This window comes from Eremothecium gossypii, chromosome IV (genome assembly GCF_000091025.4).
Source record: "Eremothecium gossypii ATCC 10895 chromosome IV, complete sequence".
Taxonomy (NCBI): domain Eukaryota; kingdom Fungi; phylum Ascomycota; class Saccharomycetes; order Saccharomycetales; family Saccharomycetaceae; genus Eremothecium; species Eremothecium gossypii.
In genome coordinates, this window is record NC_005785.6 from 71,264 (window position 1) to 96,190 (window position 24,927).

Sequence of the window (24,927 nt, forward strand, 5' to 3'; positions counted from 1 at the left end):
TTGTTTTTTTCCCCGCTTACTGCCGCCTGCGGAATTCTGTTGCTGCTGCTGTAGTCCTTCTGCGCAGCTAGTCTGCCGTTGTGTTCAGTGCGAGGGCCCTGTAGATGCTGTATGTCCTGCGAGACCTGTTGTTCACTTCCGTGCGCTCGACCTATGCCACCTGTGTATGCGAGCTTGTGGTACGCTATTATACTAGGGCACTGGAGGCTGTGTCTTTTTCCCACTGAGGGCCTATCGTTGACGCTGGTCAGCACCCCCTTTATTACTCGTCTGGCGTTCACGTTATCGGAAGATCAGCAGCCAAACTCGATGTGGGTCAGACACAAAAGCGTGCGGTGGGTGGGTGGCACGCAGAGTAGTGGAAGCGAGACGTGGGTCAGTCCTCGTTTACAGCCGCTCAGGCGGGGTTATGTAGCTATTTGTTTTGACGACCCCTTAGGGACGCCTGGTACCAGTCCCAGGCGGGCCCTCGTTGCGGGTCACGCACGTGGAGGTACGCCACGCCGTGGCGCTCGACGTCGCGGTTCCGCGACTCGTCGTCGAACAGCCACACGCGGATGTCGCGAGGGTCGGGGGCGCTGGGCCCGTAGACGTCCGCCAGACCGGCGGTTATGTGACGGATCTTGGGGTGGTCGCCCCACGCTCCGCCGTCAAATACCTCTGAGAGCGAGAGGAAGTCTTCCCCGACACGAATGCGGAATGTGCGCAAAAGCTGCTGCGCGACGTCCGGCGCCCATGTGCGCGACGCGGTCAGCAGCGTGACGCCGTGGAGCTTGAGGTCGGCCAGGATGCGGGGCACGTCCGGATAGAGCGTGAGCTCGTAGCCGGCCGCGTCTACAACGGTGAGCACCTCGCCCGCGGGGGTGGCCACGGGCGTGAACGGCGAGGTGAGGTGTGTGTCACAGAAGCACGGCCAGACCGTGTAGTCCAGGTCGAAGGCGGCAACGTCCGGGTACTGCATCGTGGTTGGCTCCGTGGGTCGGACGGAGGCGAGTTTTTCTTTTGAGCGCGCTTCCGTCACGTGGACGCTGCCGCACATTATCTGGCATTCCGGGCCTGCGGGCCGCCGGCTGCTGGTTTGGGGCTTGTCGAAATGGCCTGATCGGGTGCGGCACATGCCTCATCGGGCAGGTGGGGTGGCGGAGGCATAAACCCACCCCTGGTTGTTGCAGTGAATAGGTATGGGTACAGCCTTGGCGGCCACGAATGTGCGGAGACGTTTCAGCTGCCAGAGGGACCCGACCGCACCGGTGGACTGTTGGCTTGGTTGGACGCTCCAGGGTTACGAGCCGGCGCCCTGCGGAGCACATGATGTCGAGCTGTGCATTGGTCCAGGTGCGCACTAACCATGCCAAGGGCATCCGGCCAAGGCGGATGGGGCTGGACGGCGCCAGGGCGGGACGACTATCACTAAGAAATCATCGATTAAAATATAAACTACATAAAGTAAAGGGCGGACTGAGTGCACTCTCAGCGCACTAGCAGCGAGTAGCCGTAGTTGAACCACTTGCGTGCGATCCGTGGCACGAAGCGGAAGTAACCGGACTCCGATGAGTCAGACGAAGAACCGAAAAAAGCCTTAGAGTGCTTCAACGCTAGGTCCACCAACTGGTCCTTCTTGTAGGACTTAGGTGGCTGGATGCCGAAACTGCGCAAGTAGGTCTGCAAGTCATCGGTGGTCCACGAGTTGAATGTCTCGACCCAGTCGTCAATCTTCTGCTTGATCGCTTCGTTTGCCTCCTTCGATTGGTCCTGGACCTTGTTGCTGCCCGCCTTCAAATGGTCCTTTGCGGAGTTGTATTTCTCCTTGCCCTGCTCGGTCTTCTCTGAAGACCAATGCTGCAAGTTTTCAAGAGTCCAGCTGGGGAACCACTTGTTCTTGGTTTCTTTCAAGTCATGCACGGGCTTATTTCTGTACTTGATGACTGATTTTAGAAGATCTTTCCGCGTGGAGAGCAAAGAGTACTTCACACCGCGAGCTTCCAAGAAGTGCTTTAATCTACGCTTCGGCCAGTTCTCAACGTCTAGGAGGAAGGTGTCATTGATTACGTCGTCTGCCTTGTTGAAGTACCCTTTTATGCTATCCCATAGGCTTTCCGCAGATTCCTGACCAGCATGGAATAAGTCCTTGCCGTGGTGCACAAAGGAGTCTCCTGCCTCTCTGCCAACTTCAACGGCGTCCATGCCGGCCTCCTTGCCAGCGTGTATGGCGTCCCTTCCGGCATCGACGACATCCTTGCCTGCATGTTTACCTGCGGCAACGGCATCCTTACCGGCCTTCTTGCCTGCATTGACCGCATCCTTGCCTGCGTGCTTACCGGTGTTCACTGCATCCTTGCCCGCGTTAACGGCATCTTTGCCTGCATGCTTACCAGCGTTAGCTACGTCCCTGCCAGCGTTGACAGCATCCTTCCCTACATTCTTTCCGTATCCCATAGCAGCGTTACCCGCGTCCTTGCCGTATTGAACCGCATTTTGACCAGACTTCTTAATAGCGTTCTTGGACTTACCAGCGGCCTCCTTGCTTAGCTTCATCGCCGCGTCCTTCTGTTTGAATATCTCTGCAAGTTCCTTCTGAGCAATGCTACCTAGCCATTCAACATCGTCCATGAGCAATTTCTTGTTCTTTTCAGCTAGAGCCACCAAGTACTGCTTGTCTTCGGCCATGTTCCTGTCGAACTTCAACTTATGGACCTCGAGCCAACTACGCAAGGAGTCTAAAGGCCAAGACGAAAAATCGACATGGTCAACAGTGCCTGTTCTGCTGAACTCATCGTTCAAAAATCCTACCGACGTTAGAACCTCGTAACGCTCATCGTGATAGAAGTCTGAGGCACGGCGGATATTCTCGCGGACAACCTTTAATAGCTGATCCCTTGCAGTAGCAGCCTTCGAGTATGGAATACCATAGTCTTCGAGCCATTCCTTTAGTTCCGAACTGTCCCACAACTTAAAGTATGACTCTGAAGGGTAATAACCAGACACACCCAAGGTTTCCGATATCTTTTTAAAGTTCCGCTTGGAAACGGCGACAAGCTTATCACGCGACCAGGTGGGGTCTGTCTTGACCCGACTGTGCTTCAATAGTTTCTGGAGTTCCTCAACAGGCCATGTGTTGAACAACCATTCGCTGACGGGATTCGTGTAGTCGCTTCCGAACCAGTCATGCGGCGTCTGCTTCGGTCTCCAAAGCAAATCAAGCATGGACTTACGCCCATCAGTGTGCTTTTCCCATTCCTTGCTTGCAGCATCCCTTAGTGCATCTAAAGAATCATGCGCCACCTCTTGCCCACTATCTTTCAAATACTCCTTGAGGTCTGCAACGTTCCACTGCTCAGCAGCAGAGGACGCTGTCGCACCTGCAGCGAGCGCTGCAGATACGGCTATCATCCAATGTGACACTCTCATGCTTGTTGTTTGATAACTTGTCTTGTGCCAGTGAAAACGTCGTCCCTCACAGAATATGACCACTATATATGCTTTGTGAGTTCTCACCCCTCTTGTCTGTTGGGCGAATTTTTTGGGTTATAGGGATATTTCCGAGGTTCGTCTATGACATGAAAGCTACCCCTGGTAGACGCTGTTTGCCATCCCTATGTCGTAAGCATGTTGACCCATGGGCCTTTTCGTCACACCAGCCATCCCCCCGTTCTACCATCTTCTGCCCAGATTCCCCTCGCACCCCTCTCCCTGACTAAATGTCGTGAGCCACAAGTAGTCACGTGAGTATATGACCGGGTAACGCCCGCCCCGTAGCAACGGAACCGTGGTCGCCTAAGATACCGCTGTAGGATTCCGCAACAGCAGGAGCTCGCGGATCTCGGCGCGATGGACCTTCTCGCCCTCGCGCATATTCCGGCAGTCTGCTCCACGCCCCCTCGTCCTCTGGTAATTGTGGTTCCATGTGCGGGAGCGGACGTAGGATTCCATTCAGCAGATGGCGCAGCCACAATTGCAACCTGTGTATGAGCGCGGGCCACCGCCGCACTCGTGGATAGTCCCACGCGTGCTATGATTCGGTGGCTCCCGCACAGAGAACAGACAGTACGGCGGAAGACGACCCAAGGCGGCTGCACCCCGTAGTCGCACGTGATCAGGATGCACGCCGGCATCCAGCAGGTGGATGGTGATCGCCGCGTCCCATGCTGCATCTGCTACAAAATATGTTCCCGGAGTTGCAGCAATCTCTGTGAGGTCGATCTGCGATAGTGTGCCGCCCGTCTGTGGGTTGCCGGTTGCAGTCCACACGCCGGGGCACAGTGTGTAGCAGCCCTGCGGCAGCGGATGCTCTGAGTCAAGACGCCATGCCTTGCGGGCGCGTTTGTCGACGAGGCCCGTCGCCTGCATAATCAGTTTTCGCGTTCAGTTTTCAGTTCGTTATGCTGGGGCGCAGAGAGGGCCATGGTGGTGCCATTCCTATATGTATGCGATCTGATAATCGGAGCCCGTCGGCTGAATCCGTTTGGTAGTTGCAGCCGCTGCTACATTGTTGCTCGCTTATTGCTTCAATCTCAATGATTCCCGTTAATCACGTGATTGCAACTGGGAAGAAGATATTCACGTGACACAAATATTAAAGCACGTGACCTGTGTTGTCCGATTTCTTGAGCCAAGCTCGATCGTTGTTGCCATCACCATCCCAGTAAACAGCGCGAATTTAACCACAAGCAGACCGAATAGAGGCCAAGGATGTTCAAGCAAGGTACGCCTGGGCTTGGCGGGGAGGCTACGAGCGCACACAATGAGATGGAACAGTTGACGAGTTTCCAGACGGTGGCTCCTATGCCAATAAGTGTGATGCGAGAGATGTCCGGCAGCAGCGGCTCAAAGGCGGGACATGTGTTGCAGCACGCGCTGGCAGGACTCACGGTGTATCAGAATCTTCCTAATGGGTCAATCGTGGGGGTTGACGATCTGACAAGGATGAAGATGGCACTGATGAGCGGAGTGGACGAGGAAGTGACATGGAGTCTGAAGAAGTACCTCGTATACAGCAACAAGGCGCCCTATATGGTGTCTTTGCGGATGAACCGTGAGCTGGTTGACACGTTCAACACGTTTGTGGTGGCCATGGCGCCGATTTTGGAGATGTTCAAGTGGCCGCTTGTGGAGGAGGATTTCTACCAGTTCGAGAAGGGCTTGAACGCCATACTGATCCTGCGCAACTTGGCGCAGGACTCCGATTCGACACAGGTACTTGCGATGAACGAGCCACTGAAGTTGTTTCTGCTGACTGTGCTGGAATGGTGCAACCTTTTCAACCACCCGAACCATGTCATGTACCAAGAAAATGCGCCTCTTTTCATGGAACTGATTAATTATGTGCTAGACCTTGTTGAGGCCATTTCGTCTTATATCGCGCCGGCAAAGAAGGACGATCCCTTTTTCAAAAACCTAGTTTCCATATTGCGTGTGACCAATGATAGATACCATGTTATCTCGATTTTGCGGTCGCTTTCGCGGTTGTTGGTTAGGTCCAAAGCAGACCAGGAAAGTGCAGCAGATAACCTAGATGACGAAATCCTCAACCTGATTGTCTCCTATCTTCTGGTGGACTGTGACAACGAGCTGGTTATGGCTTCACTGGATTTTCTATACCAGTACATCTTGCCTGGGAGTGAGAGAATAACTACTCTGTTGTCAAACCCTGAGCGGAACTCAATCTTGACTACAGTTTTGCCTAGCTTGTTGACTTACAATGTTGAGCTTCCCGACTACGACTATCTTTCAAAAGTAGAGATAAAACTAGTTAGGCGAGTAAAACCGAGACCCCCTACGCATGTTCCAACTCTTCCCCCTGATCTATTCCAAAAACTATTGGGCTTGAATGAACCTATGCGGTCAACCGCTTGGTTGAGGTGCTGTTTTGAGTCCGCTGCTGACTCTGAAGTTACACAAATTTCTCTTTGGAAGAGCTACGAACACATCTTTAGCGAGCCTGTAAAGCAATCCGGAAGAAGACTACTACCTGCTGTCGAATTTATTAAAAATGTATCGAATGCTTTCGTAGGTGCGGCTGCTATGGTTGTTACTGATCCCGTTACTGCCCAGAAACGGTTCGTCATAAAGGGCATCCAGCCAAGGATAAAGGCTGTAAGCATTAATGACGGCGAAGCTGCTGCATCAGCAAACGCCGCTGTTACTCCTCCAACCACTATGGGAAATGTCACTAATGCTGGTGATTCTGCCAACGTGAAAGATGTAGAAGATGCCTTGAAAACTGCCGAGGCAAAGCAAATTGTCCTACCGAAATTAAAATTTCCAACAAAATTGTCGGATGTGTCCAAGGCGAGTGCCACGTTCTTGTGTCTTCTATCCAATGACACGCAGGGACTTGGATTGAAATTTTGCAATAGCGTTAAGCCCAGTATTATGCACACGTTAGCGGATGTCCCGCCCTTAAACGCAGTTTTGAGCGAGTTTATGGATAATATCCCTACACTTTGAGTTGTGTATTTAGTTTGGAATGCCGATAGCGTCGTAAGTACGAAGATACTAATAATGTATTATAATAGAAAATGATTGCGCCATTTGCTGACGTGCTGCCAATGCAAGTCGAATACGTGAGAGGTTGGAAACTCATACCAGTAGCTGCGTCCCAGATGTTGCAACTCTACATCGCAAGCCACTCTGGAAGCTCGAAAGTTATTAGTTGCTAATGCCTGAAGTAACAGTAAACGGATAGTATTAAAATTAAATAAATGTCATAATATCTTTCCCTGTGTAGAAATTACCAAGAACTTGCTGGAAATTCTCAACTTTAATCAAGTTTTCAGGGTTGTGTTCTTGTTGGTAAAACGTCTTTATCCAGTCAACCAGCGTGTTCGCTAGAGAGCGATCACACGGCAGCACAAATCCATCATTGACGTACAAATGCTTCTGCGGCGAAGTTCCAGACGCATATAATGTTTCAACCAACTCATTGAATAAATTATCTATTGCTTCAGGTGCCACAAATGACCAGATAGTCATAAGCTGAAGGAGATCTTCTTTTCTGGCATTCGGTAAATGAAAACGATTTCTGAACAAGAGATAGTTATTAAGCCTCTCCATGACATGCTTCTTGCAATCTTCAGACTTCAGATCTAAGAACGGCAATGCGTCATGCAAGTTATTCAGCATTTGCTCCAATAGTTCAAGCTTCACCGCAAATGCAATGTTAGTTCCATCAACCAACGGATGCTGTTTTGAGGATACAACTGATTCATAGAGGTCATTCATTTCTTCTAGCGATCTCAATGAGCACAGCGCGTTTGCCAACTGTAACGTATTTTCAACATTCTCATTCGTTTTGACTTCCTTGCTAAAGGACTGTATAAATTGTGCAAAAGATGACACATCTCTAGCAGCGGTGGTTTTAACAGCCGCGTTTTCAACTAGCGCTACCGCCTCATCGAATTTGAATATGTTAACCAGATATTCTGCGTGGATTGCAACCAGTTCAGCTTTATACTCGCGCCCAAATTGTTTCTTGAGGTTAAGGTAAGCTTCGTAAGCACCTGTTCTAATGCAAGCCTTCATAAGAACCGTAAGGTCAAGAACGGACGTAATCTTGTTAAAACTGATGATTTCAGTGTACCTTTTAGACTTCAGAAGACGAACATACAGGTACTCAATTGTTCTCCTAAATTCTGCGGCTGCAGCAATACTCTTAAAATTCTCAGGAAACCCTACCGACGTAATGAAGAAATCAATATCCGCGCAATGTCTCAAAATCTCAAGAAGAGATGAATCTGAAAGATATGGCCTAATTTCCGATTGGAAAGAAGGATTAGACAAAATCAGCTCATTTAAAGCACGGGCAGGCGTACAGGTTACGAGTAGGTCGCATAACTCCTCTTTTGAACTCTTATTGGATGGACATAATTCTAGTGATTTTGAAACAACATGATCATCGACGTATCGGTAGTGGATCAAAGATTTGTAAGTTTCAAAGTCAAAACAATAACCATCTTTCAGTAGACGACTAAACTCTCTGATTCCTGCATGCAGATCGACTGAAAGAAGAATGGACAGGCTCAATGGATAAGTCTTGTCCCAGTCACCAGGGTTAGTAAAATAGTTCTGCGTTTCAGTCGGGAGACGCACTATCTTCACTGCTTGCGAAACTTCTGCAGGACACCTAGTTGAGTCCAGGTGCAAACGTCTAAAATTGCTTGCCAACTTCTGGAATCTTTCGGTTACTTTGCTTTTCAGCTCCTGGACAACAGGGGCGGATATTTTATACTGAGACAACGCAGGATCATAAATGCGAGTAATCAGTAATGCATGCAACTCTAGAACATTACCATAGTGCTCAATCTTTTGAGGGGCCTTCCAAAGCGCCTCGAAACAAGCAGCTAGGCCATTATAAGGGATCGTATCGCTAACTGTAATATCGAAAGAAGCACAGACATCCCGGAAAAATGACATCTCAGTGACACTCTTCAACAAATCATAAGAAGAAAAGTATGTGACTAATGCTTGCAGAAAAATAAATTGCTCGCTACCAGTAAGCGATGTTAGTAGCGTGCCATGGCATTCAATAAATCGTAAGAGATACGTGGGTGGTATCTCGATGCTTTTGAGGTACGCAAAAATTGGGCCATATAAATCGATCTTGAATGGTAGCCTTTTGCATATCGATTCTTCAAGAAGTCTGTTTATAAGTTCTTTATCAGAATGCTGCATAGACTGATGCAGGAGAGCACTTAGCACATGCCCTTTATTCCTAGGATAGAGCAAATATTCTTTGAACGAAGCTGGGTCTTTCCGGAAGTCAGGCTTCATACCATAAAGGTACATGTATACATTCCTTGCGACATCCATATCCTCAATACTGCTTTCAAGCATCGCAAGGTAAAATTCGTAGGAAAATTCGGGTACCCAGGAATGCTGTTGAAATTGCGTCCAGAGTTTGTATGCTGTCTTGGGGTTGTTCCTTGCGACGGCCAACAGGAAGTTGGACAGAACCAGCGTCTGACAGGAATCAAGACCATCTGTTGAGCGAATTTGCGTGAGAAGGCGATCAAGCAGCTTCACAGCAACTTCCAGGGAATCTAAGCTGACAAGCCCAGCTACCACCATGCTATACACCTCATACTGATAAGTACGAAGCCTGTCGTTAGATTTAGTCGCCTCGCGGAATTCATCATACAAAGCCTTCAGACGCGTAGCATCTTTGCATTCGCGTGCGTAGTTGATCATGGAAATGTAATAAAACTCAGTCTTTTCATACTCCAGTGAATCATTAACGAGGGATGTTAGCATGCTGTATTTTATATGTCCCGGATACAGATTGGCACCCAATAGGATGCGATCGAGCAATTCTTGGTTAAATCCACGAGTATGCGTGTAGTTAGATGCAAAAAATAGGTCTAACGCGATTTTAAAAAAGTCCTCGCCCAGCCCCTCCTTGAGGACCTTGGTAGTAGCCGCGCGTTCTAGTAAACTGCCGATCACTATCGTGTAAATCTCAGTTGTGGGTTTCAGCTTGTTTGAGACAAGGTCTTGGTAGCAATTTAATAATTGCACCATTTTGCCCTCCGGATCATCTGCATCCATATCACGCAATTTGATAGCGCACAACACTTGTTCGAAAGTGTTCACGGGTGGTACGATACCATTCCTCTTTAGTGCTTGGTAAATACAGTTGACCTTATTATAATCCTCATTTTCCATGCACGTTTTAATCTCTTTGATGCTTGTGGCAAGAAAGGTTTTCTCGTTGAGACACGGCTCTCTATCTAACTGCCATGGGGGCAGGTCTTCCTGGAACCTTACATCTGGCTGAGGTTCAGCAGCCGTGTGCAAGCCCTCTGCGTCGCCCGGCGCTGCAGCGCTGGTGTAGAAGCACTGTGAATATCGCGGATTGAAGTCCGACTTCTGCAGGCCTGGTAACGTTAGGAACTGAAACGAGTCGGAATTTCGGCGGATTAGCGCCCGCGGCCGAGCAGTCAGTGTCCCAGCTGGCGCCTCCTCTGTTTCCTCACGCAAGCGGTTGCCTTCTTCATCTGCTAACTCCAGTACTTCCTGTACATTCGTGTAGTTCACGCCGGCAACCACCACCGGATGCGGATTCAAGTAACCATTGAACGGTTGAGAAATCGCCGTATCCAGGCTAACCAGACCCTGGTTTTGTTTCAGATATTGATATGAGCTGTCAAAGAAGGACGTTGCGGGCTTCTGCGCCGCAGAGTGATAGCCCTTCGAATATAGCTTGTATTTGAACGTCTTGAAAGCCATGGTGCTCTTCACTAGCTACTAGGTGAGTAAGCAAGCGCAAATCAGTGTCGCTCCAGATTGTTTGAACGAAATTAGAATGGTTACAGAGGTCTCTGCTTCAGAGACGAGGGTATGTGGCTAGGTTTGCGGGTTGGTAACTGCTCATCAGTGGTACAGCGATGCTCTTGCAATATATAGTTGTTCAACGCCGGCTACTCATCTGTCTCGCCTCGAGCGCAGAAAACCCCGTAGCGGAGATCCTGATAGTTAGTCAGAAAATACGAATTCCAGGTTTTACCCGGAGGATGTTGGCGTAGCGTGATGGACCAATCAGAAAGCATAGTTCGAACAAGACTTTAGATTCGGAATTCAGACACAGGCTCGGAACGGGAAAGACCGGAAAGAGAATGTACCAAGTCATCACATGACGCAAAACAGATAGCCGCAGCAATAGAAGATGTCTTATTGGAGGATCTATACATGGGTATATATAACCACTGCAGAGAAAGTCTAGCAAGTAGCTGGCTGGATTTAAAAATAAATCACTCCTTAACGGCGTAGGATCTTCTGTATCTGTCGTCGACCGCAGTCAAGTAGTAGGTGCCTGGTTGCAGAAGGTCAAGAGAGCCCTGTGGGGTATAAGCCTTCTGTAGGTGGGCAGCTTCGCGGAGAGCGAGGGCCTTTTCGTAGTCCTCTGGAGTCTCTGTCTTTCTGTTTTGAAGCTTAGTGTCTAGCGCCAAGTTGTGGGTGATGTGCTTAATGTCGCCCAGGACGCGGACGGAGAACAAGGAAGCCGCAAGACCCGAACCGTATGAGAAGAGGCCAATGCGCTTGCCCTGCAAGGCGTCGTTGCCCACATAGTAGAGCAGGGAGGCCAATGCGGCATACACGGACCCCGTGTACATGTTTCCAGTGTTGGTTGGGACAACAAGGGATGGCTCAACACGCGCTTTGTGGAGGGGCTTAGCAAGACCCACGAATGTCTTCTCAATGTTCTTGTCAGCAAGCGAGGCTTCGTAGTCAAGCGTAGCGAGGTCTGCAGAGACTTCTGGGTAAAGCTCTGGGTTGGCTCTGAAGTCGTTATATAGCAAACGGCCGTACGACTTGGTGACCAACTTACAGGTGGGGACGTGGAAGACGTTGTAGTCAAAGAAGGTGGCGACATTCACGGCTTCTGGGCCCGCTGGATTCTCTGCAAGACCCTTGGCGATAGCCTTCCGAGAATAAGCGCGGTAAGCCTGGTCGACGGCCTTGACGTAGCATGTTAGTGAGAAGTGGCCGTCCACGTATGGATACTCACTGCGGAAGTCAGGCTTGTAGAAGTCGTAGACGTGCTCCATGTACGAGCCACGCACAGAGTCAAAGACAATGGGGGCGTCTGGACCGATCAGGAGAGCGACAGTTCCCGCACCGCCAGTGGGCCGGGCGGCACCCTTGTCGTAGATTGCGATGTCACCACAAACAACGATTGCGTCACGACCGTCCCACGAACTGGACTCAATCCAGTTCAAGGAGTTAAACAACGCGTTAGTACCGCCATAGCAGGCGTTCACGGTATCGACACCCTCCAAGTCGGTGTTCTCGCCGAACAACTGCATCAAAATAGACTTCACGGACTTCGACTTGTCAAGCAACGTCTCCGTACCCACCTCGAGGCGGCCGATGCTTTCCGGCTTGATATCGTAGTTCTTCATCAAGTTCGAGCACGCGGTCAAACACATCGAGTAGATGTCCTCGCGGTCGTTCACAAAGCTCATGTTGGTCTGGCCCAAGCCGATAGTGTACTTGCCTTGCGACACGCCGTCATACGCCTCCAATGCCTCTTGGTTCACGCACTGCTGTTGTTAGTTTCAGATCTGAAGAGCCGCCGTATTTGAAGCCATGCCTGGACTGCCGCCGCGCCACCGCCGCGCCCGCAGCCGCTGAGCCATGTCTTCCAAAACAGCGCCTATATGTCCGCACTTACCTGTGATGGAATGTACAACTCAATAGCCTTGATACCGATGTTCTGGGGCCTTGGAGGTTGCGCCTCAATCTTCTGTTTCTTCGCTTGGTTAGGATCGGTCATTATGTTAGACTTAATATTGACTATGGAATTGGACGAGGTAAACTAAATGCACCTTCACTGGCTGTTCCTCAGATCTCGTAGCACAAGTATGCTCGTTCTGTGTCTTCACTCACCGTGAGGCTGCAAGTAAGAGGCCAGAAAGGCGACAGCAGCGGGAGGTCGCCACTGCGATCTTCGTATAGTGGCCGCTGTAAACGAGGTCACAAAAAATCTCTCACGTGATCTGTAGAAGCCGCTTACGCAGCAGGTTAACTGGTGGTAACGGATTCCGTCCGAATAGCTAAACGAGAGTTGATCTATCACATCGATCTGCGATGGCCTACCTCGTTAAGAGGGAATGTCTGTAATCACGTGACAGTTCTCGGATAGCCTACAGCTGCCAGTTGGTTCGATATCCAACGCTATCGATCCCAATCAGTCGGTCCCAACCCGCGTCGCTGCCTTCTTTGCTGGCGGTGGTCCCTCTGGGGCAGAGGGCGAACGGCTGCGCTTTTTCTTGGGCAGGGGCTTGCCGCTGTGTGACAGGCCGCGCTCTACAAGGACCCGCATCCGGTCGCGGAGGGCTGCATGCTCGTCCGCGGCGCGTGGGTTGATCAGCACCACATCTAATGGGTCGTAGGCCTTCCCGCACACGGCGCACTGGGACACTTGTTGTTGCAGCTTTTGCGGCATCACGTCGCCGCAGGACGCCAGGTACACGAAACGGCCCTTCGACTGGCCTAGCGTCGCGTCGCCCACCGGACAGCGCAGGATTCCGGCGTCGCCCTCCGCCACGAGGTTGTGCAGCTCTACCATGTCCGCCCGGCGGCGCAGGTGCCGGAATTCAGGCCGCGGCTTTCCGGCGCCGCGCTCCTGGCGGTCCAGCAGCCACTCCAGCAGGGCCTCCTTGTTGATGATGTTACCCTTGCAGTCGCCCACAACAGGCAGCTGCAGGGGCTTGCCTGAAAGCCGGCAGCTGGTCCACTGGGACTGCCAATTGTACTCCTGGACGTTGTCGTCCGCAGCGACATTAGCACCTCTCACTGCTGCCACTGCGAGGTTCTTGGACCTATTGATGGTGCCACCATCGTTCTGCGATGGTTAGTTAGTTCCCTGCCACATGAACCGTGGACAGCGATACATACTCCCATGTTCGCTTGCGTCTCTGTGCTCGATGCACTGCGTTCTTGAAGTTCAGAAAAGCATCGCCCTTCGCTTATTCAAGACACACTACACCGGACCAAACCACACACATCATGTCTTATGACGACCGCGACCGATGGTATGTATTACCCGTAGGGGCAGCACGAGTCTGGATCAAGTACTAACTTTACAGCCATTTCTACTACAAGATAGGCGCATGCCGACACGGTGACAAGTGCTCCAAGCGTCACAACAGCCCCATCAACTCGTACACCATCGTGATCTACAACATGTATGTGCCCCCCCGCGACTACAAGGACCTCCATGCCCTTACAGAGGACTTTGAAAGCTTCTACGAGGACGTCTTCCTTGAGGCCGCGCGCTTCGGCGAGGTTCAGGAGCTGATCGTCTGCGAGAACAAGACAGACCACCTCAACGGCAATGTCTACATACGATACAGCACTATCGACGCCGCCAAGGCCGCGCGCGACGCCCTGATCACGCGTTGGTACGGCGAGCGGCCGCTGTACTGCGACCTCTCGCATGTGACCGACTTCCGCGAAGCCGTGTGTAAGAGCTACGAGGAGGGCACCTGCGACCGCGGTGAGCAGTGCAACTTCATCCACCGCCGGATAATCGGATATCACATTGCCAACGGCCTAATGCTGAGTCAGTGGAAGTCGCGGCACATTATGCCCCAGCACAGGTCCGACGAGGCCCGCAATACAGGTCACGTGGCGCACTCTTCTGCCGCCGTTACCGCCCCGCTACCGCCCTCAGCGTGAATCACAGTCCCAGATCGGTCTAGGCAGCGCTTGGAGGCGCGGCGGCGCTGGCACCCGGAACCTCGCCTTGTGCTGTACCGGTCAGCGGCGGATCCCGGTCAGAATCGTATCACGTATATAGTGACTAACCAGTTCTCTTGATGTGAAATATTGGTGGCAAACTGGTAATATATAGACTTACAAGGCCAGTTGTAACAGCAGTAAACCTAATAGGCGAGGATCAACAATGGCTGATAGATATTCGTTTTCTTTAACGACCTTTTCACCAAGGTATGTAATGGGGTGGTGTTGCCCTACGGCGGCAGGCAGCAGATTTACTAACAGGGACGTTCCAGCGGCAAATTAGGTCAGATTGACTACGCTCTTGCTGCGGTCAAGCAGGGTGTGACATCGCTAGGGATCAAGGCAACCAATGGTGTGGTGATAGCGACGGAGAAAAAGGCGAACACGACGTTGACGATAAAAGACACGCTGGACAAGGTGTCGCAGATAACGCCGGACATTGGGGCGGTATACTCTGGGATGGGGCCAGACTTCCGCGTGTTGATCAACAAGTCGCGGAAGACCGCATACGGCAGTTACCGCAAGGCGTACGGAGAGTACCCGCCCACGAAGATCCTGGTGTCGCAGATCGCGAAGATTATGCAGGAGGCGACGCAGTCGGGAGGTGTGCGTCCATTCGGTGTTTCGCTGCTGGTGGCGGGCTATGACGAACACAATGGGTTTGGCTTGTACCAAGTGGACCCATCGGGCTCGTACTTCCCGTGGAAGGCTACTGCCATTGGTAAAGGTGCGACTGCGGCAAAGACATTTTTGGAGAAGAGGTGGAACGACGAGCTGGAGCTGGAAGACGCGATCCACATCGCCTTGCTGACATTGAAAGAGTCTGTAGAAGGCGAATTCAATGGCGAGACCATTGAATTAGCCGTAGTGGGTGAGGAGAACGACGACATGCTCGGCTACAAGGGCGATGCCTCTGCCAAAGGGCCCCGGTTCAGGAAGTTCACTGCACAGGAGATTAACGATAGGTTGGACGCATTGTAGCCCTGTGCTAACCGTCTGATGTAACATAGGTAATTGAAGTAACGCACAGTCTACATTATATTGCATGTAGTTGTTCTGTTATTATTAATATACAGGGATATGCAGCTATCGCTTATTTAAACGGCGCCTTGAGCGGATCTATGACCACGCTAGGCTTCGTCAGGATTCTAGGTTTAACTGCTTTCTGGTGCGTCGCACGGGAAACCCATTGTTCACCTAGAGGCATGCGCAGAGACCTCTCATACTGCTCGCGAGATTCGAAGGGGAAGGGAACAGCAGAAGACTGGTACTTGACGTTCTTTTTGTTCACCTTTTCATTGATGATAACGTTCTTCAGGTTCTTGTCTCTACGCTTTTCCTTAGAAACCACTCCCTTGATCTTCTTGGTGAACTTTCTCTTCTTGGCTGGTTGAGCACCTGCACCTGCCCACTCGCCCCAACCAGGAAGTGTGACGTCTTCCTCTTTGTCATCTTCGTCGATGGCCACCCGCTTTTTTTCTTCCTGAAACTTAGCAACCACATCATCTCCGGCAAAAGCCTCATTGATTGCATCCTGCTGTTTAAATGAATTTCCATCGGCCTCGTCCCCAGATTCGTCGTATGGATCAATGATATCTAACTTGTTAGATGACTCAATATCTAGCAATAAGTCATCGCCGTTATCTTTCTCGTCCTTTTTCGATCTTGACAACTTCTGCTTTTCCTTGTCAATTTTATGAGCACTCTTGGTAAACTGAGAACTGTTGGCATCGACAACCTTAATTTTCGAAGATTTCTTGATTAAGGTACTATCATCGCCGCCATCCAACCATGGGTTTTCTAATGCACTGGGATCCTCGGTTTTACTATCCTGCTTTTTCGTAGAAGATTGTGTGGTCTTCGCAGATAGCTTATTCTGAGAGCCAGATGATCTCTTATTGGCTTTCTCTAGCCTCTTCTCTAGGCTTCTGGACTCATCATCTGCGTGCTCGGCAAGCACCTCTTCGTTAAACTGCGCATCCTTCTCTTTGGCCTCTAGGTCTGCTGCAGAATAAACCCTTCTACCTTTGTTTGAGGCGACGTTACTACCGTCTTTGGTTAGGCCATCCTCAAACAACTTGATATCTTCCCCATTTTCGACAGCACGTAAAGCGGCAAGGTTTTGCCTGTTCTCCTCTCTCTCACGAGCCTCGGCGTTCTTCATAAATGCCATATTCAAGACACCTGTCTTCCCAATATCTCCGCGATATGGAGTGTCCTGTTCCGGCGATGCATCGTCCCGTTCTAGGTCGCTTACGTCAGTGTCGCTTTCGCTACCCTCTGCGTGGCCCATGATTTTCTCTCTCAGACGCTCGCCCTGTTTCAACATATTTTCCAGGTCATCCCTAGTTTCCTTGTCCTTGGTGATGCCATGCTTAACCATGTCCCTCGCCCATTTTGATTTAGTATTGTGTTTCAATGACATTCTTTCACGGGCTCTTGCGACGTCACGGTCAGTGTCGCTTTCGTCAGAGTCCACCAACTCCTGATTCTTAAGCATCTCCTTCTTCTTGATACGGCGATATGCCTTGGACTTGATCTTCTTGATCCGCTTGGCCTTTCTTTCTTCACGGAACATAAGTTCTCTCATTAATCTCAATTCTGCGGTTCGCTTCTTCATATCTTCAACGGAAAGCTTGGCCTCGGCCAGGTCGTTGAAGGTGTTTTCCTTCACAGGGTCGAGTAGGTTACTCTTCTTCAACACTTCTGTGACCTTTACCTCAACTTCTGTGAGAGGCTTCTCCGAGTTCCGCGTGAACGCCGAAGCTTCAGTATGGCTCGCACTACTATCCATTGGGAAGGAGAGATGCTCCGACTGTCTGTTTTGCTGCACAATTGATGCCCACTTACTCATTTCCTCCTTCGAGATCTCATATGCAGCTTTACGCTCATGCCTCTGTTGAATTCTCATCGGCAGCGGAACATCCAAGGACTTGAGATTGCCCTTCAAGAGCGTAGCCTGCTCCACAGCTTCCGGATCGTCCACGACATCAAGCAACTTAGTTATATCCAATTTTCCCGGGCCCTGCAGAGATGGAAGGGCATACTCATCCTCCACACCACCGGCATAGGTGTCTAGCCTCTTGTACTGTTTGGTTGTGTGCTTCTGCAACGTAGAGCTAACGGTGGCCAGGTCTACCTCCTCATTAGGAACCTCGTCAAAAGGATCTTCTTCGTCTTCAGCTTCATCACTGGAGTCGCTGTCGCTCTCACTCTCGCTTTCCGAGTCATCGGAGAGGTTGTCGTCATTGAGCTTCAGCTGGCTAGCCACATGTTTCTCTGCACCTGCCGTCGCGGTGTCGTCCATATCCCACACCGCGGAAAGGGGCAACAGCTCTTCCTCATCGATAGAGGTGTAGCCACCCTCCTCGTCAAGCTCTTCCACCGATTGGTTGTTCTTTTTCTTGTCACGAATGGACTGCGAAAACTTAGAATTCATTACATCATAGTCGTCATCTGAGCCCAGTGCCTCATCCGAATCCAGCTCCTCATCCTCAAATTCTTCGCTTCCATTTTCATCATCACTGCCCCTCTGCGGGTTTACAATGGCACTGTTGCGTCTCCGCTGACTCCGAGGGATGCCCTCATCCGCACTGCTATCAGAAGCAAGCTCCCTCTCGGCAAGCTCTAGGGCATTCTGTGCCCTCCTCCTCGAAGCGCCTGCACCCGACTTTGACTTCCGCTTAGCCATTCTCGAATCTTCACAACAGTCTGAAGGTGCTTACAGGGCACTAAATCTAACTACTATGTGAAGAGCTCATCGCATCGAAAATTTTCAATGTTCGACTTTTCTTTTTTTCTGTATATCCTATATGGTTCGAGAAGAAATGCATAGTACAAGTGGCACTACACGATCGTGGCCCAGGGCGCGTTTCGGACGCTTTACTGGGCCGCCTGCTGCTTCTGTTTCGCTATTTCCTCATGCTGTTTGATGGCTGCCTTGCGCATCTGGGCCTCGATAGCCAGCGAAGACTGCGTCTTCTCCTTGATGATATCCTGGATCTGCACGGCCTCCTTGTTCAGCTTGTTAACCTTCTTCTGATAGAACTCAATGGCCTGGGAAGCGTCCTTCTCCACGTAGTAGCCTGTGCCGATGTCTACCATGAACTTCTGATTGTTAACTACCTTGCCCGGGACGTAGAGCGAGCCCGCGAGTGGTACCAACAGCCGCTGCTCGCTATTCTTCTTTTCTGACACGACCTTCACATCTGCAATGCACTCGTTGAATTTGGCTCTGGCCATACTCAAGGCCTGCAGGGACTTCGTGAAGTGCTGAAGCTCTTGGTCGAACTGCTGCTTGACTTGCGCCAGCTGGGCGGGGGTCAAAGTGGTCAAATCAACTGTAGCAAGTTAGTGGAATGTACTAGACGATGAATGGGACCAGTGATGCTTACTCGTTTGAGGGCTCGCCATTATCGTAGCTTTATGGTGATACACGCCGGAACCTTTGTGATATTCGCTAGTAGAGGCCTCATAATGAATTTTTCCATTGTGGGATATCACCATAGCGAAAGGAGGGCGTAGGATGGGGGCCGACGACGCAACCTCCTTTGAGAAGATACTGGCGAATGTTCAGCGGCGCCGGCAAGAGTATAATGGTGCTACATCAGCTTCCAGACCGGAACCACGAGCAGCGCCTGCGGTAGCGCTCGATACTGGGCCCACAGGATCTTCGAGGGTCACAAATGCCTTTAACCAAGAACGCCCAACGCCTGCGGCAGCTGAAACCGATCTCCCGAAGCGGCCAAGATCGGGTCAAGGACGCACGATCCTTGTCAGCACATCTCAAAAAGGAAATCCACTGCTCAAGGGCCTAGCCAGCACCAACTGGACATACGTTAAGTCATCGGGCACCGAGAAGGTTTACTACGATTACCAGGTGCAAGGCCGTAAGGTTGTATTTCTGTCACTCAAGTACCATAAATTGCGACCTGAATATATCGATCAGAAGCTGCGGCCTTTTGGGAAAACGCAGGGCAATATTCTTCTGTGCGTTGTGGATATCGAGGATTCGGAAGATATCCTGAAGGAACTAAACAAGACGACCATGTTCAATGGGTTTACGATGCTACTCGCATTCAACTTCGAACAGGCTGCGAAGTACCTAGTGTTTCTAAACAAATGATGCTACTGAACGATGATATCGGTGCCGTTCTTGCTGCTGTCTTTTGTCATCTTGGCGCTCCTTGCGCCGAACTGGATTGCACGCTTGGGCATATCGCTGATGCCGGATAGGTGCAACCTTTCACGGGCGAGCTTCCGGAGGATCATTTTGTCGTTCTTGTACGATATGGGGAGAGCCACGGACGCCTTGATGACTTTCTCGTCCAGGAACGGATAACGAGCCTCCACACCGTGGCAGGCGAGGACTTTGTCATCGCGATTCAAGTTTCTATCGTGAATGTTGTTAATCTGGCGTGTCAGTTCCACCACCAATTCCTCCGTCGACTTGTTGGCGAATTTGTGGTAGCCGCCGTAGAGCTCGTCCGCACCCAGGCCGCTGAACAGCACCAGGCCGCGTCTGTTGTATGGTTCGCGGTGCCTGTCGCGATGTATGAACCCCCGCCCCCGGGCGGCGAAGTAAAAGGCAATGGCAATTGATAAATCCATTTCGGTCTGCTTTGGGTATATCAGATCCACCACAGATGGGCGCACTTCCAAGTACTCGTTGTACGGTACGTCCACCTCGACCAGGCGAATATCCATCTCAGGGAACAGCTTTTGTAGCTGGGCTGCAGACTCAATCGCCAGTTTTCTGTCTGGCGCGTCCTCTGGCATCTTACCTGTCCGCGGGTTCTCAAAGGCTACGTTCAGCAGCTCCAGCACGGCATCTTTGTGACTGCTCCATTGCTCACAAATAAGAGCGGCAACCACAGAGCAGTCGACGCCGCCGGAGAACAGGACACTCGCATGCTTGGCGTTTTCACTATGCAGAGGTTGAATAGATTCCAGACTCTGTCGCGTAGAGCGCTGTAGTATCTCGTAGAGGGTGTCTAGATCGCCCTCCAGGCCCGCGCTCTCGCAGTGGGCACTGACTGTGAAGGGAGAGGCGCAAATGCGCTCTTCCATGCGCAGTGTCTTTTGGTGTACGTCAAAGGTATATATGACTCCAGCATCGCAGTTCAGAAACCCCTGACTCTTACCGCTAACGCTGGCCACATGTAACTCTCTGCCGTCCAGCCGATAACACAGACTGCGCTTCCCTACGTTGTCGCGTCCGAAGTAGAGAAGCCCATCCTGCCGGTCAAATATAGTATATGCAAACTCCCCGTACATCTGCCGGATAACAGCAGTCACCGGCCAGGATGCCAGCAGGTCCGCAATATATTGTGTGTCGTTGTGCTGAATATCTTCGTTAAACAGCTCGCCGTTGAACTGCAGTATGTAGCGGTCCCCAACCGCCATGCTCTGAGGCGTGAGAGGCTGTCTTAGTGAAAGCACAGATGAAAACCAGGCGAGTCCCATGCCAGCTTCAAGTCTGTAGGAAGCGTAATCAGGGCCTCTTGCCATAATATATGGCACTAAACGCAGGAACTCTTGCGATGCCCCATCGCAGTGCTTCTGTACTTCGGGAGGCTCACAGCGCTCCGGAAATTCGACAAACCGATCTGAATCGGCTTCAACTTCACTGTAATGAACAAGAATGCCACACATTGGGCGATCTGGCCGAATTCTTAGTGTACTTTCTTGATCGCTGTGTTCTGTCAAAAGTCTATATGGCCTTCAAGAAAATCATGATCCGACCACAAGCCCCGTATCGACAGTAGGCAGAGATGCAACCCGATGAACTATCCACATGCAAGTCCCAAGAAGAATCCAATCCGTCAGATAGTAGAGAATTGGAGCATACCGAGGAGGATGAGGACGACGAGAACTTTTACGATTTCAGGCTGTTTATCTCGCAGCTCCGGGATTCTAGAGCGGAACCCATCCTAAAATACACGAAGTCATTCCTGCAGGGGTTTGTGTCGAACCGCACCATGTGGAGTGCGTCCGAACAGGTAAAGCTGCTCAATGACTACAAGCTATTCGTCTACGACAAATACGCACAGTACGAGCCTTTTCGGTCGCTGGGCCCCACGAAACTGCGCAATGCCAAGGAAGGCATGGAGAAACTCCTGATGGGCAAGCTCTACATGCGCTGCTTCTCGCCATGCATTGGGCTGCCCGCCGAACGGCTGGATCCGGAGCACGCCGCTGACCTAGAGCAGGATGAGCAGCTGAAGGCCAAGATAGCGGAGTACCGTTTCTTGGCGCCGGAGCACCTGGAGATCCCCGACACGCTGTCGCCCAAGCTAAGCCGCTTCGTCGACCTTTCCGTCGCCGAGCTTGCGAAGATCAACCAGTACAAGGCCCCCCGTGATAAGATCGTCTGCATCCTAAACGCGTGCAAGATCATCTTCGGCCTGCTCAAGCATTCACGTCTCGAGCACGGCGGTGCGGACGTCTTCGTCCCGCTGCTGATCTACACCGTCCTGAAGAGCGACGTGTCCGCCCTGGCCTCGAACCTGCGCTACATCGAGCGCTTTCGCCTGCCCGCATTTCTCCACGGCGAGAGCGCCTACTACCTGAGCAGCCTGCAGGGCGCCGTCGGCTACATCCTGCACCTGGATCCCGAGAAACTGCACATTCCAGACCCCGTTGCCTACAACGCCCTATACGACGCCAACCGGCTCAGCCTGCCTGCACCGCCTCTCGAGGAGGCGCCGCGCGCACCCGCTGACTACATCCTCCGGCCGCTGGATGGCGCAGCCTCCACGGTCTTCAGCCTCTTTACGGACTTCCTGTCGCCCAAGAATGAGAAGCCGCCCGACGCTGACGTAGACGAAATCGACGATCCTACAACTACTGAGCTGATCCGCAAATTGGAGCATCAGGAACACCGCGAAATGCTGCAGAACCTCCAAGGCATGTTCCCGGACCTTGACCCAGGCCTCATACACGACGTCTGTATCGCGACAAGGTACCGCATGGGAGCTTGTGTTGATTCGCTCTTGTCAATATCGGACTGATTGGATAATCTTCATGTACCCTAGGCGATTATTTTTGCGAACAGAGTGGCAACAATTACTCAGTCCACCTTTACAACGTTCCTGCTTATAAATCAAGGGCCAGGCCATTATATATACATAGGGCTCGACGGTGTTACTGACTCCGAGACGGCGCATCGCACGTACTCCGCTGTAAATCTCTAAAGGCAATGCAACTGAACAAGCTGATGCTGGGCTTTATGCTCTGCGCGTCCGCTCTAGCGGACGACGGTCAGCAAGCTGCGGAGCCACATACGTCTGCCAACTTCTGCAAAATAGACAAAGATCAACAAGTGGGATCGACATGTGATATCACATTCCATGAGCTTAACGAAATCAATGAGCAAATCCGGCCGCAGCTGGCAAGGCTGGTGAAGACCGACTTTTTCCGGTACTTCAAGCTGGACCTGTATAAAGAATGCCCATTCTGGAGCGATAACAACGGCTACTGCGTGAACCGGGCGTGCGCGGTGGACGTGGTGGACGATTGGGAGAGCGTGCCCGATATATGGCAACCCGAGGTGCTGGGGGGGCTAGATGAGGACAGTGTGAAGAGCGAGGGCGGGGAGAGCGATGAGTGTTCGTTCCTGAACGAGCTGTGTGGACGGCGGCGCGAGTTTGCTCGCCCGGAGCCGTTGAGTATCGACTACTGCGACGTGACCGATTTCACGAACAAGGACTCGGTGCTGGTGGACCTGGTGGCGAACCCGGAACGGTTCACGGGGTACGGCGGCGAACAGTCGGCGCAGATATGGTCTGCCATCTACAAGGAGAATTGCTTCACACTCGGTGAGCAAGGTTTCTGTCTGGCGAAGGACGTGTTCTATCGCCTGATTTCTGGCCTGCACGCATCGATTGCGACGCACCTCTCCAACGACTACCTCGACACCAAAACGGGGAAGTGGGGCCCCAACCTGGAACTGTTTATGGCGCGCGTCGGGAACCACCCCGACCGCGTGGCTAACATCTACTTCAACTTTGCTGTCGTTGCCAAGGCGCTGTGGAAGATTCAGCCTTACCTGGAGCGGGTCGAGTTCTGTAATGTTTACGACACGAACGTCAAAGACATGATCTCGAACGTCGTCTCGCGGCTGGACAGCAGGGTGTTCAATGAAGATTTGCTCTTCCAGGATGACATTAGCATGCGGATGAAAGACGACTTCCGCAGACGGTTCAAGAATGTTACCAAGATCATGGACTGCGTGCACTGTGACCGTTGTCGTATGTGGGGCAAAGTGCAGACCACGGGCTATGCCACCAGCTTGAAGATCCTTTTCGAGATGGACGCGGGAGACGAGAAGGCGCGCCAGCGCGTGGTAGACAAGTTGACGAAGTATGAGCTCATCGGGCTGTTCAACACGTTTGACCGTATCTCCAAGTCCGTAAACGCGATCAACAACTTCGAGCGCATGTACCACAGTCAGATGGAAACTAACACCAGCAGCATTGCGGCTTTCTTCCAAAACAACTTCTTCCGGCTCGGGTTCACTGAAACAGAGGATCAGGAGACTAGCAATGCAACGGCGGATATGCCGCTACCCGAGGACAGCGCCTCGGACAACGAACCTTACTTCGCGGATCTCAAGATTCCCGCCCGCCGCTCTAAGAAACAAACCAAGGAAGAATCCACGAGCGCTCTGCAACAAGAACTGCAGGGTGTCTATCACGCGCTCCAGTTCATCTGGAACAGCTATGTGAACCTGCCACGGAATCTGCTGATACTTGTTCTCGACGTTGCCAACACGTGGTTTAACAACTTCATCGGTGTCCCTACACAAATAAATATCCTAGGAGATGACGCATCCGACTAGTGCTAAACCAGCACACTATATATAAGCCAGCAACATGCCCTTTGTAATGAGATAAAAGACGACGACTGCTACACCGAGCCCTTGGCGTTCTTCCGCTTCTTCGGCTTTCGCCCCCGCTTCGATGTCTCCTCCACAGCAAGCTCGCTGCCCGGGCCCATACCGCCCATATCTTCGCCGTCCTCCTCTGGGATATCCTCTAGATCCTCGTCCTTGTTGACGCGCTTCAGCGATTTGCCCTCCGAATTATCGAACTGCTTTCTGGCGTCTGCAATCACCTTGTTCATCATTATCAGCTCCTCTGCCCTGCCGAGGTTCACTGGATCATTGCGCAGCACAAACTTGAAGTCCTCGACCTTTATCTTGGTCCGATGCACTGTCTGGGCGCATCGATATGCGTTTGCACATATGTCCGTCAGGTACGACGTCACCAACTCGTCCACACATTGCACTGTCTCCGGCAGGGGCTGCGGGCTATCTCCATACGCATACATAAGAGGCGCAACATCCTTACTGAACAGATTGGTCTTCTTTAGCTTGCGCGACATGCCGTGATCACGCATGTAGGTGCATTGCAGTCCAGTATCGTTACCATCCAAGAAGTGTCTCAATATCACGTGATTTAATCGTACATCGGCACCGGCTTGCCCGCAATGGTCCCAGGCATCATCATACCCTCTGGACCGCTCCAGTTCTCTCCGCTTCAGTCGTTCCGTGGTTCGGTGTCCTGGCCACAGTGCACTTAGAGTGTTGGGTGTTAGTTGCTAACACCGGGCCCTAGCTGCGCATCATGGCGAGATCACGCAAATCGGTGGACGGCAAGGCGGGAGGACGGCCTAGTTCGTTAG

General features: G+C 51.6%; 16 protein-coding genes across 16 annotated transcripts; 6 read left to right on the forward strand and 10 right to left on the reverse strand.

Annotated features, from left to right (window-relative positions):
• Positions 1-415: 415 nt before the first annotated feature.
• On the reverse strand, positions 416-1,117 carry AGOS_ADL361C (Mg-dependent acid phosphatase; the record flags this gene model as incomplete). Its single annotated transcript, NM_209087.2, has 1 exon — positions 416-1,117. The coding sequence occupies one exon, from the start codon at positions 1,115-1,117 to the stop codon at positions 416-418; it is 702 nt and encodes a 233-aa protein (NP_983734.2).
• Positions 1,118-1,470: 353 nt separating this feature from the next.
• On the reverse strand, positions 1,471-3,408 carry MSC1 (double-strand break repair enhancer MSC1; the record flags this gene model as incomplete). The annotated part of the gene is made up of 1 exon (NM_209088.2): positions 1,471-3,408. The coding sequence occupies one exon, from the start codon at positions 3,406-3,408 to the stop codon at positions 1,471-1,473; it is 1,938 nt and encodes a 645-aa protein (NP_983735.1).
• A 221-nt stretch (positions 3,409-3,629) lies between these two features.
• Positions 3,630-4,151, reverse strand: AGOS_ADL359C (ADL359Cp; the record flags this gene model as incomplete). Its single annotated transcript, NM_209089.1, has 1 exon — positions 3,630-4,151. One exon carries the CDS (start codon positions 4,149-4,151, stop codon positions 3,630-3,632), a length of 522 nt encoding a protein of 173 aa, NP_983736.1.
• Positions 4,152-4,689: 538 nt separating this feature from the next.
• Positions 4,690-6,447, forward strand: RSC9 (Rsc9p; the record flags this gene model as incomplete). The annotated part of the gene is made up of 1 exon (NM_209090.1): positions 4,690-6,447. The coding sequence occupies one exon, from the start codon at positions 4,690-4,692 to the stop codon at positions 6,445-6,447; it is 1,758 nt and encodes a 585-aa protein (NP_983737.1).
• Positions 6,448-6,693: 246 nt separating this feature from the next.
• On the reverse strand, positions 6,694-10,224 carry RPM2 (ribonuclease P; the record flags this gene model as incomplete). The annotated part of the gene is made up of 1 exon (NM_209091.2): positions 6,694-10,224. The coding sequence occupies one exon, from the start codon at positions 10,222-10,224 to the stop codon at positions 6,694-6,696; it is 3,531 nt and encodes a 1,176-aa protein (NP_983738.2).
• Positions 10,225-10,745: 521 nt separating this feature from the next.
• ERG13 (hydroxymethylglutaryl-CoA synthase) lies at positions 10,746-12,271 on the reverse strand (the record flags this gene model as incomplete). The annotated part of the gene is made up of 2 exons (NM_209092.2): positions 10,746-12,038; positions 12,170-12,271. The coding sequence occupies 2 exons, from the start codon at positions 12,269-12,271 to the stop codon at positions 10,746-10,748; spliced, it is 1,395 nt and encodes a 464-aa protein (NP_983739.1).
• A 414-nt stretch (positions 12,272-12,685) lies between these two features.
• On the reverse strand, positions 12,686-13,401 carry AGOS_ADL356CA (ADL356C-Ap; the record flags this gene model as incomplete). The annotated part of the gene is made up of 2 exons (NM_001355313.1): positions 12,686-13,342; positions 13,396-13,401. 2 exons carry the CDS (start codon positions 13,399-13,401, stop codon positions 12,686-12,688), a joined length of 663 nt encoding a protein of 220 aa, NP_001342253.1.
• Positions 13,402-13,529: 128 nt separating this feature from the next.
• Positions 13,530-14,178, forward strand: AGOS_ADL355W (ADL355Wp; the record flags this gene model as incomplete). Its single annotated transcript, NM_209093.2, has 2 exons — positions 13,530-13,532; positions 13,603-14,178. The coding sequence occupies 2 exons, from the start codon at positions 13,530-13,532 to the stop codon at positions 14,176-14,178; spliced, it is 579 nt and encodes a 192-aa protein (NP_983740.2).
• A 226-nt stretch (positions 14,179-14,404) lies between these two features.
• Positions 14,405-15,222, forward strand: PRE8 (proteasome core particle subunit alpha 2; the record flags this gene model as incomplete). The annotated part of the gene is made up of 2 exons (NM_209094.1): positions 14,405-14,448; positions 14,514-15,222. 2 exons carry the CDS (start codon positions 14,405-14,407, stop codon positions 15,220-15,222), a joined length of 753 nt encoding a protein of 250 aa, NP_983741.1.
• Positions 15,223-15,334: 112 nt separating this feature from the next.
• On the reverse strand, positions 15,335-17,932 carry UTP14 (Utp14p; the record flags this gene model as incomplete). Its single annotated transcript, NM_209095.1, has 1 exon — positions 15,335-17,932. The coding sequence occupies one exon, from the start codon at positions 17,930-17,932 to the stop codon at positions 15,335-15,337; it is 2,598 nt and encodes an 865-aa protein (NP_983742.1).
• A 191-nt stretch (positions 17,933-18,123) lies between these two features.
• GIM5 (Gim5p) lies at positions 18,124-18,654 on the reverse strand (the record flags this gene model as incomplete). Its single annotated transcript, NM_209096.2, has 2 exons — positions 18,124-18,581; positions 18,636-18,654. 2 exons carry the CDS (start codon positions 18,652-18,654, stop codon positions 18,124-18,126), a joined length of 477 nt encoding a protein of 158 aa, NP_983743.2.
• Positions 18,655-18,766: 112 nt separating this feature from the next.
• RAD10 (DNA repair protein RAD10) lies at positions 18,767-19,366 on the forward strand (the record flags this gene model as incomplete). Its single annotated transcript, NM_209097.1, has 1 exon — positions 18,767-19,366. The coding sequence occupies one exon, from the start codon at positions 18,767-18,769 to the stop codon at positions 19,364-19,366; it is 600 nt and encodes a 199-aa protein (NP_983744.1).
• Positions 19,367-19,368: 2 nt separating this feature from the next.
• Positions 19,369-20,895, reverse strand: AGOS_ADL350C (putative asparagine synthase; the record flags this gene model as incomplete). Its single annotated transcript, NM_209098.2, has 1 exon — positions 19,369-20,895. The coding sequence occupies one exon, from the start codon at positions 20,893-20,895 to the stop codon at positions 19,369-19,371; it is 1,527 nt and encodes a 508-aa protein (NP_983745.2).
• A 119-nt stretch (positions 20,896-21,014) lies between these two features.
• On the forward strand, positions 21,015-22,253 carry VPS9 (guanine nucleotide exchange factor VPS9; the record flags this gene model as incomplete). The annotated part of the gene is made up of 1 exon (NM_209099.1): positions 21,015-22,253. The coding sequence occupies one exon, from the start codon at positions 21,015-21,017 to the stop codon at positions 22,251-22,253; it is 1,239 nt and encodes a 412-aa protein (NP_983746.1).
• Positions 22,254-22,441: 188 nt separating this feature from the next.
• On the forward strand, positions 22,442-24,082 carry ERO1 (ER oxidoreductin; the record flags this gene model as incomplete). The annotated part of the gene is made up of 1 exon (NM_209100.2): positions 22,442-24,082. One exon carries the CDS (start codon positions 22,442-22,444, stop codon positions 24,080-24,082), a length of 1,641 nt encoding a protein of 546 aa, NP_983747.2.
• A 68-nt stretch (positions 24,083-24,150) lies between these two features.
• TAF13 (Taf13p) lies at positions 24,151-24,627 on the reverse strand (the record flags this gene model as incomplete). Its single annotated transcript, NM_209101.1, has 1 exon — positions 24,151-24,627. The coding sequence occupies one exon, from the start codon at positions 24,625-24,627 to the stop codon at positions 24,151-24,153; it is 477 nt and encodes a 158-aa protein (NP_983748.1).
• Between the last annotated feature and the right edge of the window lie 300 nt (positions 24,628-24,927).